This window comes from Nelusetta ayraudi, unplaced genomic scaffold, assembly GCF_046127955.1.
Source record: "Nelusetta ayraudi isolate G7.1 ecotype Tasmania unplaced genomic scaffold, CSIRO-AGI_Nayr_v1 ptg000005l, whole genome shotgun sequence".
In the NCBI taxonomy this organism is placed as follows: domain Eukaryota; kingdom Metazoa; phylum Chordata; class Actinopteri; order Tetraodontiformes; family Monacanthidae; genus Nelusetta; species Nelusetta ayraudi.
The window spans coordinates 7465524-7480935 of NW_027466055.1; the positions used below are offsets into that span (position 1 = coordinate 7465524).

Sequence of the window (15412 nt, forward strand, 5' to 3'; positions counted from 1 at the left end):
CCAGCAGAGCCAAAACTCGCACAGCCCGTCGTCCAATGCAGGCGCAGCTCGAGCGTCATGTGGTGGGGGGGTGGAGGGAGGCTGGCCACGCCCCCCTGGCATGCTTGACATGGCGGTCGTGTCGGCGCTGATGTAAACCCCGGCTATTAGTGGAGTTATTAGCTGGAGTCAGAGAGCGACCCACCCACCCTCCAACTCCCACCACCCCCTCCACCCGCGTCCCTACGGATTCCATCATTACGGCTGCAGTGGCAGGTCGTTACCACCCTGCTGCTGCTGCTGCTGCGGGGACTGGGAAACTGCTGGTCAACACACCGCCGGGGCCACTTTCTGTGCGGGCGAGCCCAGTGGCTGATGGGATTTGTGGGCAGCAGGGTAAAAGAAAGCAGCTGTCAGTGGGAGATGATACGTGAGGGGATTTGATCACGGCACTCACGGCGAGCGGGACTTCCTGTGTTCCTCTATGTTGAATGGCATAATGCTGTTTAAATAAAAAAAAAAAGAAGGATGATAAAATCAACGTATCGCTAATGTCAAGCGGTGGCCTGTATATATGATATGACAGCTGGGCTGGATGGAGTTTCAACATACATGCACTCAACGTCAACGTGATGTAATAAATTGAAGCAAAGCAGTATAGAAACACATACATAAGAAAGAGGAAGTGGACTTGGTGTGCCACAAACATCAGTCATGTCAGATTTATATAATATATTCAGAATAGGCAATATGTTGTCTTTGTTTGTTTTTATTGGCTGTGGACTTGCATCCCTGCGGTTTGTTGTGCTGTTGCTGCCCATTACAATGTGGCACATGCCCTTTGTCCATCAGCGATTGATGTGTGCAATGGAGGAAACATTTTGCAAGAAAAGGGGTGTGAAGTTTGCCAACATCAATCTTGTTTCAAATTGAACTCCAATGTTCCGGCTGAATGAATTGCCTTTCAGATGCAGCAGGCCGTGGCTACACACATCCAATCCCGAAGTGAATCTGATTTGATCCCAAAGAGCAGTACAAAGGCACAACCCGCTGATTGATAAACCGAACTGAGGGAAGATGAGGGTAAGAGAACAAAAAGGAGAGCCAAGTCAATGGAGGGAGAGGTTAAAGAAAGAGCAGAAAGCCGATACGGCCAGGCGGAGAGAAAAGGGCAGAAAAGAACAAGAGGCAAAGCGGGCGAGCAAACACACACACACACACACAAATGGGAAGCTACTGATGAGAAACAAAACAACTGTGATGAGGGTTATTCTGAGGGGTCCTTTTAATGTTCCAGACGAAAATATGAAGGAAAAAAAAACTAGAGAGGTTTAGCACAAGCCAACAAAGATGCATGGCAGTGAAAACTGGCTGGGAACAAACAACTTTCTGCACAGAGGCCTTTTTACAGCCCGTTTATGCAGCTTGTCTGGCAACAACAACCGTGTTCTTCACAACATTCAAAGTCGCTTCAATCTCCTCCCTCCATCATTCTGACTCTGGCTTTGAAATTCAGCAAGTCTTCATCTTTACAATACCTACGTACCTGAATGCACGAGCGGCTGATTAGCTATTTGCATTAACACGCAATTGAGCCGGTGGACCTAATAAAGTGAGTAGATAGCAATAAGACAAAAGACACTCATTAAATAGCCAACAATAGTGAAGTAACAGATTGAACTTCCTCGACTTCAATGTCTTTGTCTTTATTTGAAGCTTGAGGGTTTTAGCAGCGTTGCTTTTTGGCCGTCGCTTTGGGTTTTTTACTGTTTTGTACTTAATCTCCCCTCAAATGTAATTTTTATAAGCATGCTTTGCGGCTTGGCACAGCCACTCTAATGTGCCGGCCACTTAGCCGCTACAGGGCCTTCTTCAAGGGCACCTCCGTGGTGTTAATGGGAGAGGTGACAGCTGCTTTTATTTTTTTTATTTTTTTTCATTTTCACAGCCCAAATTTATCTGGCTGGTCCAGGGGACTGAGACGGCCTCTCTGACCTCGAGCCCCGATGTCACCGCCACACAGTGGGCCGCCGCGGCACGGCGTCGCTTACTCTTTATTAAATAACCGTCACTTTTCACCGAGCTGTGGTGTCACACAATCAGCGGTCGCCGTTTGCCTTTAGTGTCTTCGAAGCCACTAAATGTCTTGAATTTTCACTCGGGGGCTCCAATTTCCATCTTAAAATAAATGACATCGAGGGGGTAAAAGGAAACTTTTACAAGATTGAAGCCAAGCATGAAATCCTTCTTGATTATCATTTCCTTTTCTTGGAAAACCTCATTAAAGAGGGAGGCTCATAAAAGCAGCAGGGGAGGTGACAGTCCTGCCTTCTTGGCTGTTGCAGAGGCCTCAGAGCACAATAAGGATCCGAAAATTGGAGGCTGTTTAACTGATTCCTCTCCTCGTCTCGGGCGCTGATCTGCGACGCTGCGAGGAACAAGCCAGGATCCCGAAGAATCGGGAGTTAATGGGAGCCTTTCGTCTGCCATTTACCGAGGGCAGCTCTGCAGGGAGGGAATTTACACCTGCTTGCCTCATCCTTCACGACGACGCCGCCGTCAACCCGAGCGAGCTCTACTTAGAAATATCCAGGTCTAAGACGTGGCGGGAGCACCCAGTGCTCACCACCACGCCGCTGAGTAAGGTTTTTATTGGTGACTTTGCGAGATGAGCGCGAGATTTACCGACAGAGGGAGAAGGAGATCACGGGAATTCAGCTCGCAGCTTTGATTTAACAGCAACTCCCGCAAGTCTTTCAATTCAGTCGTGTTCAGCCGCACCTAATTGCAGCAGAATCCCTCCCCGAAGATGTGCATCTGAAAGACCACACGCAAAAAAAAAAAAAAAAAAACCTAAACAAATGAACAACTACCCCTTACTTAAGAATACGATGTAGCTGCTCATGTAACACGATCCACTTCAAAGCTCCTCCCGTTGACTTTCAACTCTGCCGACGAGCGATGGCGGTGTGGGGGGCTGAGGGGCGGGGCATCAAACATTAAACAGCATTTTTCATTCATGAGAAAATGATGTTCTGTTTCAACAATAGGGGAGAAAGAGCTGATTCAGTGGAGTCGCTGCAGGGGTAATTGATAGGGATCCAGCCAAGGTAACTCCTCGGGGAAACGCTGGATCATGAATTCCTACAATGCCAGCGGGAACACCGACTATGTATAGACCCTATTTCTTTTTTTTCTTTTTGGCAAGCCCCACTGGGTGAGGAAGTGAATTTAGCAAAGAAATGCAAGATGACATTTAAAGTTGAATTAAAGCCATGTCTGTGTGACTGAAAATATTACGTTTTTATTTCTCTTTATAAATCCAAAAAAAAAACAGGTTTTATAGTCGCCGGGCCGCTGATTTACTGGCACTAAATGTTAAAAGTATCTTGCTCCGTAACCGTCCGTGAATCATATTTAAGAAGAGAAATAATTTAATGGCCACTGCAAAGTTGTCGGGGAGGTGTGACAGTCAATTAGTTGAGAGTTGTCACAGGGCATGCATCAAAAGATTTTAGTGTCTCGCAGCAGCAGTAGCAGCAGCGGCAGCAGCAGCAGCAGCAGCCTTCTGGGAAAATCAAACCTTCCATCTCTGCTACTTCACTTGTCTAAATCCCACCTGTTCTGCCATGCCAGCGTACTGTTGCTGTACTCTCAAGACCACTTTTATGTGGCTTCGGTCTCGTCTTTGGTCCTGTTCCTGTCTTGATCTTGTACATAACTGTCGCCAGAGGATTCCAAAATCCAGGTCAGCTGGTCCTGCTGCAGCCTCATTACTATTACAGCCCATTCTTGAAACGCATCTGTTCCCCCCGCCCCCCTTATCAATTTATTTTCATCTCTTCTCTTTGTGAGCTGAGTGACATCCCTCACACACTGCATGTGTTAGTTTCCTGTTGATTGAAACGCTTTTGTAGAATTGGTCTGTCCCAGTCTTGGTCTTGATCATAGGATTGTATCATTGTACCGTAGATCTTACTGTAGTCACGTCTTGGATTTGGCAAAGGCGGTTTTATCTACACCATTGCACCAAAGAATTACGACAGCAAATCATTTGGCAGCCGCTGAGGTACAAAACTGCTATCAAGTTAAACAACAAAGAGATAAATTTGGATGCTGTAGAAATAATAATAAAAAAGCTTTAGAAAGGACGGAGCTGCTGGCAGTCTGACTTGTGTCCAAACAGATGGTGGAAACATGGGACAAGTTGTAGGACTTTGTTTCCTTATGTGCGCCTGCTCTGAGCGCTCTCAGAACCAACTGTTTTTGTGCTCGACAGGCCTCCGACTATTTTTTACTCCGCCTCTTTTCTCACTTCCTCCCGGAAAAAAGAGTGGCGCTCGGAACACATAGGCACACTTTCAAAGGAGTGGAAAAGCACTTGAATTGTCATGAGGGCAGTACTTCAAGTGCCTTTGCACTCCTGCTTTTATATAGAGAAAAAATAAATAAATAAATAAATATACATATATATATATATATATATATATATATATATACATACATATATATATATATATATATATGTATATATGTACACATAAAAAAAAATAACTTGCTCCACTCAGCTTGTGTTATTCATCTGCACGTTTGCCTGCTCGGGTATCTGGGCAACAAACTGTCCACCACTAGAAAACTCCCAGAGCTTCCGTCACAAAAGTCTCCTGTCTTCTCTGATGGAGGATTGGACTACTGGACTGGAAAGAAAAAGAGGCAAGAACCAAGCCAAGCATAACTGCCCTCTGTTCACACATATTTGTACAAGTTTGGTTTTCGCGCACACCCGCTCGCCCAGACACACTCGCAGGCAAGTCGCTCCGTGCGTGTGCGAGTGAGTAAACTGGCTGCATCTCCGGCTCCCTCAAAGACGTGAGGACTCACAAACACTGCGGCACTGCAGCCTTAATTGGTGCAGAGATTTGGCTCCGGCGCTCCGAGCGTGTTCAAAAAAAAAAAAAAGAATGGCAAAGAGGAAAAAAAAAAAGTAGCTGGCTTTAAGATAATTAACATTTCAGTGAGAAAAATTGTTTCCTAAAGTGTCACGAGATGAAAGTGGCTTGGCATCTATTGCCCCGGAGGCTAAATGAGGCGTGCATGCGTGCGTGGGCGTGTGTGTGTGGGCATGTGTGTGTTTGCACGTGCGTGTGCGCGAGCGCGCGCGGATTAATTAAGGAGAGAGTGAGGCACGATGACGCCTCCTTACCTTTGCTCTGCGACGAGAAGCTGAGGGAGAGCTGAGCAAATAGGTCAGGATCCTCAAGCTTCTCTTCTTTAACTTTGATCCAGAAGCAATTCTCCGCCATTTCCTGAGGCACTATCTGCAATGACACAAGGATCCCATTATCAGCACAATCAGGGAGCGCCATTCCGCCAACCTGCCACTCAAAAAGTTCCTCGGCACTGCGGCAGCCGGCGCTGCAATGGCTGCAAGGACACACAGGCGCAACTCGTGTCGTGTTCTCACATTTGAGGAGTGAATGAGAAACCAGAAAAAAAGGGAAAAAAAAGGTAGACATCTAAAGCAAATAAAAAAAGCACGACCTTGGGTGTGTTTATGGGCCCTGATTAAACCAAATAACATTGAGGGAAATTAATGGAAAAAAAAATGTGAATGCCAGTAATTCAGACACCCAACAAGAAAAAGGTGGCTGAAAATGGAAAACTTGTAAAAAAGCAACCAGGCACCTCTGCACACCGAGGAGACGGCAGTCCGCAGGGATTCTTTCTTTCTCAACACATTTCTCCTCCTTCATTCCCATTTCACACAAGAGAGAGCCGGATGGTGAGAACTCACACCCGTAAACAGACCTTATTTATTCCCTCACCATGTTACACACAAAGTCGCCCGGCGTGGCATCATGCAAAGTGCTACAATGAAAGCTCTTACTGTGACACAGCTGTAATTTTTGTTTCCCCCCCTCTATTCCACCCACCCTTAGGGCCGGCAATAGCATTTAGCCAGTCACAAAACTGTTGTCATTGTGACAAAAAACAAAAAACAAAAACACAACAAAAACCCGCCAGTAATGGCTTAAAGAAAGAAGCTCAAGTGCAGTGCAGAGAAAAAAAAGGGCAAAAATAAGACGGTTCAAGAATCTTATACCATTCAGTCAAAGTCCTAGAAAGCAGTGTGGGGTCATGTTTTGGCACTTGATTGAGAGAAAGTGGTAAAACAGCAGACTGTGACCGTGGTAAAAGGATCAATGGAACAATGCGATAAAAGGTTTGAAGATGTGCCGCGACTCCAGAGTGCAGACGGGAGGGGAATCTTTTGCTTGAATGCATCGCCAACATGGATTACAAATGGGTGAGAGATGCCACGTCTCAAAGCATGTAGTTCTTATTGCTGCCACCAGGGGAGTCCACAACTCTGAACTTTAGTTAACAATATTTTGAATGTTGACTGCATATTATACAATTGATCAAACGGCTAAATCAATGCAGTAATGAGAACAACACTGCATTCTGCTCAGTAATTGTTTTTTGAAATTAAAAAAAGGAAGCGCCACAAGATGTGGATGGTTGAAGGAGAGCAGTTAGCCAGACAATTGAATCAGTTCCAGGTAAAATAAGTATGTTAAAGCAAAAATAATTAAAGTGCACATCAAGCGCGACATGCTAATTTGTAATTTGCAGTGAATGCATCTAGTCAGCACTGCAAAACTGACAAACATCCTCGAGGCAAGTATGACAGCCGCATGTTGGGAGAGTGTCAGGTGGAAGCTGTGGAGGCTGACTGTGACTCAGCTCCAGGTCAGTTCATTAGAGCTGATGAAGAATGACTATAGATGAAAACACAAGAACTAAGCGCCTGCATATGAAAAGAGTAATGGCTCTGTACTGCATCAACCTCTAGGCCTGTTTATCAACATTTGCTAAAGCTTTAGCAATGCAATTCATTTTATATGGACTGTTGTGTCAATATTATAACGCACACATTCATATATATATATATATATATATGAAGAGTGAGAGAGTATAAATCCAATGGAAAATATGAAGAGGAGTGCTGTCTGGTTGAGAGAAGGCGGAACTGAGCTAAGACAGGAGGCTGAGCTGTGGGTGACAGAGATTAAAATGTTGAGCCTCCATTTGGTAGCAACCGGGATGGACAGGATGAGGATTGTGTAAAATAAGAGGGATGTTCAGATGTTTTGCAGGTGAACAGAAAAACCCCTACACAGGTGGTTTGGACAAGTCCAGAAAGGGGAAAGGTGGCCAAAGAGGTTTACGGATGTAAAAAAAAAAATGGCATGAAGTCTGTGGGTGTGAGAGAAGAGGAGGGAGAGGATTGAAGGGCTACATCAGTGGTTCTCAAACTTTCTCTGTCACGCCCCACCTTGGAGGAAGAAATTATTTCAGGCTAGGAGCCCCAAATTTGACGTGGCTGTTTCTTGGGGGATCCCGATGAACCTGCAATTGGTCCCATGTCTCTAGGACAAAGTTGACTTTTGACCCCATAGACTTGCATTGCATTAGGGCAGTGGTTCTCAGACTCTCTCTGTCACGCCTTTTCATGCCACCATCCTGGCTTCCCTGTGAAACCACACAGCTTTATGTTGTGCTCCCATCTCCTCACAAAGTGCAGAGAATAGCCACGCTTTCAGGGGATCAGTCGTGCGACAACATCACATTTTCTACCTGCCACACGGGACGACGTTGAGCACGATATTATGACTTAGCGCAGTCATAATATCGCGCCAGTCGCGGCGTAGATCACGTACTGATGCACTCAAGGACTTTGCTCACGTTCTATCAGCGCTCCAAAACTGTTCATTGTCCTCTGGCTTTTTCACTCGCGGCTCACGCATTACAAAGAAATTAGACCACACGCCGAAGCGATCGCTGCGCGGCGCGAGCCAGCAGCGGAGGTGCACCCTGCTTCAAGCCGGACGTGAACAACACCATCGTTCCGCAGCTACTCGCGGAACGATTCTACAGCCAAAAGTGCCCAACAACAAAGAACACTGGCCACCGCCGGACTCCGGAATTCTTCTTTTTGTCCCTGTCAAATATTTGTCCATCCTGTGTACTTGAACAGCGTTTTTCTTAGCTACGACCCACTGAACACTTTTTGCTGATTGTTCCGCCGTGGAAAAAGTTCCGACGTGAAAACATTAGTTCCTACGGGAATAGGAAATAAGTTCTGTGCTCCGGTTTCGGCTAGTTTTTTTTTTACTGATCAGCTTGTTAAAGTTGAAGAACTAGCACAATGTCAGTTTGACAAAACGACTCAAATAAATCTAAATTCTACAGTGCCAAGACTCCGAGGGCAAATTCCAGTGTGATGCTCCCACATTGCCTGCAAAAGGAAAGCACAAGGCCATAAGTCCAGCAAAGAGCGCCTTCTCACTGCCTACACTGGATCGGCAGACAAAAACAGGATTTAGAACGGCACATGAAGGAAACTTTTCACAAACATTCATCAATCCTCCATGACCTCGGCATCATTATCCTCCTCCAGCAGCAACAAGGACGGCTTCTGAGGTAGTCCAACACTTCCACCAAGGTCAAGAGTTCACAGAACTGCAGTTCCCATCGCCTAACGAAACTCGAAGACCGAATTTTTGTTGTTTTTGGTTTTTTTTTTTCAATTTGAAACTACACCAGAGGGTGACGGTTGCAAGCCATTGTCAAAATCACAAGTTCAATTTGAATAAAGACTCATCACAACTTCATTCCTTTGGTCCAATATACAGTGGACTGCTTGTACAGACAATAAAATCATCACCAATAAATTTTCTTTTCACGGTAACATGTGGTCGGTGATGGTCATCAGGGGGTCCGGCCAGGTGAAGAGGCAAGCTGGGGTAAATCATCACGGTGGAGAAACATTTGACAAACTATTTCTTTTTTTTTTCAGTTACAAACTTCCGAATTCAAATTTAAGGACATCGGGGTAGCGACATGTTTTTTTTTTTGCTCTCCCTTCACAAACGAGCAGCCGAGGGTGGTCGTGTTCCCTAGCTGGATGCTTATTTGACCAGATTAAGGGTTCAGTTGACTGAAGTCCCTCTTGGATTAGGCCTCCAAACTTTAGATCCTTCTTCAGCGGCCATCTAAAGCTAAATGTTGGCCACTTGGTGAAGTGCGGATTCGCAAGTCACCGCCGTGGTGGTGGTACTTCCTGCAGGGGATTAAATGGTGGAAATCATCGGTTTAAAGAAACGTCTCAGGTCAACCTTACCTTGGTCCAGTTGACCCTCTTCATCACCGTTTCCGGCTTGTAGACCTTCTTGGGCTCCAGGCCGTAAGGCAGCTTGATGACGGGCAGCGCAGGAGGCGGCGGCGGCCCCCCGGGGCCACCCAGGAAGGGCGGAGGAGGCGGCGGACCGAAGCCGGGGGGCGGCGGTGGAGGTGGTGGCCCTCCGCCCGGGGGAGGGGGCGGGGGAGGTGGCGGAGGGATGCCGGTGTGGCCCGGCATGGGTGGGGGAGGCGGCGGAGGAGGGGGGCAGCCGCCCGGTGGAGGCGGGGGCGGAGGCGGAGGGGGAGGAGGCGGCGCCGCTGCACCGCCGGGCAGAGGCGGGGGAGGCGGCGCCGCTCCCGGTGCAGTCGGTCCGGCTGCGAGCTGCAAACACACAGGCAGAGTGTCAGTGACAGAAGTGAACACAAATGGAAACACATTGCATCGGCTGTGTTTCCATTACCCCTAGAGTTGCGTGAAACCTAAATATCGCAATAAAAAACTGCTCAAATAACCTCTCAAATATCGCTAAAAGGTTTTTACACTTTCATGAGGTGGTTTTTCAGACTTATCAATGAAGAGGTATATCGCAACAGGGTCACGTCACTGGACGTGACATATGGGGTCACATGACCAGTTCACTTCAAGTGAAATTGGCGAGTTATGTTTGGAGGAGACGGAAAATATTTTACAAGTAATCAAAGAGAAAAACATAAACATTCTTGACAGCAAATAAATGTAAACAAATCAAAAAGCAAACGCAAGTACGGCTTATGTGCTTTGCGCCATTCAATGGAAACACCTGCAAATCGCAATTGTACTTTGTGAATTTTTTAGAAATATCGCTTTTATTTTGTGAGAAACTGTAATGGAAACGCAGCTATTGAAACTTTTTTTTTTTCTTTCTTATTAGCTCACCATGTTGTGTCACTTATTATTATTATTTTTGTAATAAGATACTTCAGTGCATGAAATTTTACTTTTTAATTGTACTTTGGCTCACCTGTCGGCTGTTGAACTGGGTTTATAAATAAAACACATTTAGATTTAACACATTCAATTGAAGTCCATCTGGCTTTAATTTGATTATCATACTTTTTTACTTGGATTCACATTATTAAAACGGTTACCATCATCGGTGTTGTTGTCGTAACCCAAAAAGCAAATTTAATTTGTTTGGCCATATGTACAAATCATTTCTAACTCTGGTGTGAAACACATTTTTACACCTTTCAAACACGTTCACAGGGCGCGACAACAAGTGTGATCTCAGTTTGCACCGATTTATTGCACTTGATTTGAGAGTTTTAACGACACAATTTCCACGAAATCGCTGATGATTATTATGCATTTATTTTTATGAGATCAAGTAGGATTATGTAATGCTTTAAAAATAAAAGCTTATTTTCACTTCAATGATGATTCAATGAAATTAACATATCAAAAAAACAATCAGCTGTCGCAGATTTATTGACAGCACTGCAATATAGTGGAAGAGCAGCAATGTGAGGACGAGGCACGTATATGTATGTAAATAATTGCTGGGGGAAGAACTCATGACTGACTATCGCTGTAGTTTACGAAAGATAAGATTGTTGCCTCCCCATCAAGCCTCTGTCGTGACACTGGCAGGCTATTACACAGCAGACAGGGATGTAATTAGGCCTGAGACTGATAAGACAAAGTCTTTCACTCCTCCGACACGTCTGCGCTATCGCACACGTACACAGGTAGTGCGGGATAGTCTGCGCTAATTCCTACAGAAAAAAACATGGTGTGTGTTGGGCGGAGGGAGGGGGGGGGGGGGTATGACACATTATGCTAATACAACAATTACAGGCGGCGGGGCTCAGACGGGCTCTGATCTTTGGGGCTGATTAGGCGGCGACTGTTAGAAAAAGCCTTTCCACAATAATTTCTTATTTCCCAAAGCAATTCTGCCACTCTGCGGCTCCTCCGGCCCCTTGACTGGGTGCACAAAAGTGATTGGCTTGGTATTTAGGGGCATTATATTACCTTTCATTACGCAACGGCGGCAGCAGATTGTTTATTAGGAACAAAATTAAAAGGCATCGCTTCCTGCACACATCGGCCATAGAGCCCTTCAGTAAGAGGGGTAGGGGGGATCAACATCCAATCAACACGTCTGTCAATCTGGGGCCCGTCGTGGCCCACTTCATCTTCAAAGATTATTGTGAGAGAATGGACACAAATTAGCTGCGAAAATAGGAGACAGTTGATTCCAAACTGAAGGGTCTGTCGAGTCCCGCCGACTTCTGTTTCAAAGGGATTGTGAGATTAAACGCCGCCACCGCCACCACCGATGGCTGCGCATTCCTGCCTCCAATTCGAATAACACATTTCATTCCTAAGGGCATTTCTGCAACAAAAAAAAACAATGATTTGTCCTGTTTTATTTTTGTTTTCTTTTAGTAGTTTATTTGTTTAGTTTAGTTTTTTGGGGGGTAGCATAAGCACATTCTCAATTTCTCTTTTATCATCATTGCCCTAACACTGTTTGTTGGATGTTATGATCGAATAACCCCTTGCAGATTTATTGGCATGTTGAAATCTGACTTTAGAAGTAGATTTAAGATTCAGTAGTAGATTTCTCGACTCACTGAGGAAATATGTTATTGAGTATTTCAAATATATATATATATATATAGTGTTTGTGTCAGAAAAATATACATTGAACTTAAATTAAATCATCAAATTAAAAGGAAATTCCACTGAATTCACAATTTACAAATGTGTATTTAAAAACACACTTCACAGGTTTCAATGTTTTTGTTTTGGTATTTTTTTTTCCATCTGTGACAGTTTCCTCTCACATTTGACTGACCAGTTGTTCCACAAATCAAAGCACCAATCAGAGAAAACCAGTGGAGGTCTCTACAGTACATGCAGAATTTTGGTTTTGTCCGGCCACTTCGCACCAAGTGTAGTTTTTGCATTGGAACTGGATGCACTGTATGGCACGAGAGCCACATGGCCAAAAACAACAGAAAGGACAAAATGCTCAGTGCAAAAATCATTTTTAGAAAATTTCCTTCCAACCAAAAATGAGGTGAAGCGCCACAATCCAGCTCATCGGATGCACAGTCAGGGTCAGCACAGGGCACTGCAGGTGAGATCGTTTCAAGGGGCCGCGCATGCAGAGGGGACACCCACCTTGGCTTCAGATTCCCTGATGAGTCTCTGAGCCTCTTTGAGGTTGTCTTTTTCAATTGTTAACTGTACCACGCACACACACACACACACACACACACACACACACACACACACACACACACACAGACAGTCACACAATGGAAAGACAGTTGAGAGACACAAGGCAACAGGTAAGAGGCATGTTAGACAGACAGAGAAGGAAGAGGGAGCATAGGTACACAACAACAGATACAGGGCTCACACACACACACACACACAAAAGAAAACAGCTGGAGAGAGAGGTGAGCGAGAGAAAGGGGGTGGGGGGCTGAACACATGTACGCACAATGGCGGCGCATGCGGTTGCGTCCTCCTCCTTTTGTATAAATGAGCTATTTGATGTGCAAAAAGCAGAGTGTACTGTACTTTTACACCTAAAAGAAGATGTAATCTACCTTCAAAAGAACACGAGTGCAGCGCCCCGACTGCAGCATGAAAGGCGCAGCGCGGCGGTGCAGCGCTGACAGTTGCTGCACCTTCAAACCCCCCCCCCTTTTTTCCACCATTTCTTTTTTCGTTCTTTTTTCATGTTAAAATACATGTCATCGCAACAAGCCTCAGATATTTTATGCATACTGATTTTACTCTGAGCTCTTTTGTTTTAAAAATGTAGCCATTTTGGCTCGGGATTTCTCTATTTGCCTGCGTGTGCCGTGCAGAAAAAAGAAAAAAAGGAAGACAAGAATGAAGATGTTCTAAACAAATAATGTTTTCTTTTTTTTCTTTTTAAGCAGCCGGCAGAGTGCAAAGAACCAAGTCCTTAATAGATTGTGCACAGCACTCAACAGAAACTTTTAGTGAAACAATAAGTTTTGAGCAGAATTGGAAAGGAGGCTGAGGGCTTTGAGGAGCTTTGAGCGGCTTTGAGAAATTTCCCGTTTTCAGAGGGGTTTTAATGGTGAATTCCATCAGAAGTCGGGCTGGCAGGGTTCCCAGTCGGATGCATCTTTCAGAAACACTTAACGTCAGAATTTTGGGTGAAAAAGTTAATCGATTCTTGAGCTCGCCATCTAATATGTATGAATACTTAGACACACGTGTGAATTTGAGCAATAATTAGCTTCACCTGCGCAGCGCTACACCAACCGGACGTGTTTGCATGTTGAGACTGACGCACTGAAGCTCCATCATCACTTCCGCCTTGCTCCTCTGACCTCAACCTGAATAGACTCTGGACTCCAAAGTGAACGGAGAGAGTTTAGGCTCGGCTGCTGATGGAGGTTGAGCTCCGCAGTCATCGTCACTTAAGTTCCGTACTGTACTCGGGTAGACAGTAAGACAGTCCGGTGAGGAGGAGGACAGGAACGGTGTTCATCGACACCTCCGGCTCCTCTAGGGGGGCCAACCGGGGGTCAGCTACAACACCGTCAGGCCGTTAAAACCTATTAACGGGCCGGCGGAAGGTGCGCTAGCTGTACGGCTGCGGCGCTACATTATTTATCACCGCCGCAGACGACTCCACGAATAGCCTCAGGTTTTTTTTCCTTCCTTTCTTTCCCACCTTCCCCACTTTTCATACCGTCGGCGTTCGTGAGAGCAGCTTTGCTGAGCTGAGAGGTGAACGATCTCCACTTGTGATTTGTGTCCCCTTTTTTGATGTTTACAGGCGGAGCTTGCACTCAACTCAATTGGGCGGGTGGGGGAATCAAACAGACACATCAAACAAGTCGCCTGCGACAACGGCAAAAGGAAAGACACTCATTAAGCACATCGCTTCGCAAACAAGGTGAGGTGACGAGGTGGCAGCAGCGGCGGCACGCGCAAGCTTTTCTTTTTTTTTTTTTACCTGACGGAAACGCTGTCAGGGAAATGAAAGGTTGGGGCGAAGCTCCCGGCTTCATCCGCATTCCGCAAAGTGGCAGCGTGAGGGCGACGGCGGCTTTAATGGACAGACTGAATGCACGCCGCCGCGAGGATTTAAGGATGCGACGCGCTCCCCATTAATGGCTTTCTGCAGCAGGGCCTGTCAAACGTGGATTAGGTTGCAAAACACAGTCTTTCAGCCGCCCCGTCTTTGCCAAGTATCAGAATTCAAGCGCCTCAAATGGACGGCTGTGTTGTTTCCCTCATTGCTTGAGGCGCCAATTGATGGCTTGTGAGCACCGGCCAAAGAAGAAACACAATTACTGTCGGAGCGCCGCGCGCCTCCAACAACCAGTCAAGCTCGTGTTTATACCCCGCGCTGTCTTTGCTCTTGGAAGCAGCCTTCATTCCTGTCCGCTGCTATTGGTGTAAACAGTCAAGCTGCCGAGAATTTTCTTTGTGTGAAAGTGGCAACTTTTCAGTGTGGCCCCCGCCGTGGGTTTTGCTTCATTTTTTTTTTTTGTCGAAATCATTTCTTGCAGCAGCCCTGACTATACCTGGAGCCTGCTTTGACGGCCTGGTGCCAAGGCCTCACAGAGAGCATTGTCACCTGGTGCCACCATGAGCGGCTATTATTGCAACCAAAAGCAGACAGCTGGCTGGTGGTGGACAGGCTGGAGGACAGCGGATCAACAGAGACTGGGCTCGCAGTTGCGCAACGCTCCACAAACATTACTTTGAACAAAAAGTGGCCTGAACGTTGGATAATGACTTAGCTGAGAAAAATTTAAACCCATCTCGACTCTCAACGCAGCTCCGTCCGGACTTCAAGTCACAGCAACGGCAGCAGACGATGCTCGCCAAGCACAGAGTCACCAATTGAATGCCTGGCCAAAATATGTCCACAGCCTGGCCCTACTGCGTCTGGGTTACGATGTTGAAAAACGGGCAGGAAACTATACTGCTGGACGTCGCTGTGCCACAGTGAAGTTGACAGTCAGCAGACAAAAATGTCACCGCTCGTTATTGTTTGTTGGGGAACTTTCCACGCGCAGGACTGTTTCTGCAGTGGGAGAAAGTAAGCTTGACCTCCCACTGTCACATCAGGGTCACTTACTGAAACAAGAACTAAAACTTTTTGTATTACCAAAATTTGTATAACGGTATTTTTCGCATTTGTATCAGTTTCACTGTGTATTTCATAGCATTGCTCGGTGTTTGCCACATTTTCTA

At 45.9% G+C, this 15412-nt stretch overlaps 1 protein-coding gene across 6 annotated transcripts in view; it reads right to left on the minus strand.

Annotated features, from left to right (window-relative positions):
• The window catches only part of diaph2 (diaphanous-related formin 2), a 330904-nt gene that overhangs the window by 193901 nt on the left and 121591 nt on the right, over nucleotides 1-15412 (minus strand). For 5 of the 6 annotated variants that reach the window (XM_076011710.1, XM_076011702.1, XM_076011723.1 and 2 more), the window contains 3 exons: nucleotides 12338-12400; nucleotides 9167-9547; nucleotides 5183-5297 (listed from right to left, as the gene is read on the minus strand). In XM_076011710.1, coding sequence (XP_075867825.1) covers nucleotides 5183-5297; nucleotides 9167-9547; nucleotides 12338-12400 — 559 coding nt within the window. The remainder of the gene's footprint in view (nucleotides 1-5182; nucleotides 5298-9166; nucleotides 9548-12337; nucleotides 12401-15412) is intronic. The other variant, XM_076011716.1, reaches the window with a different exon arrangement.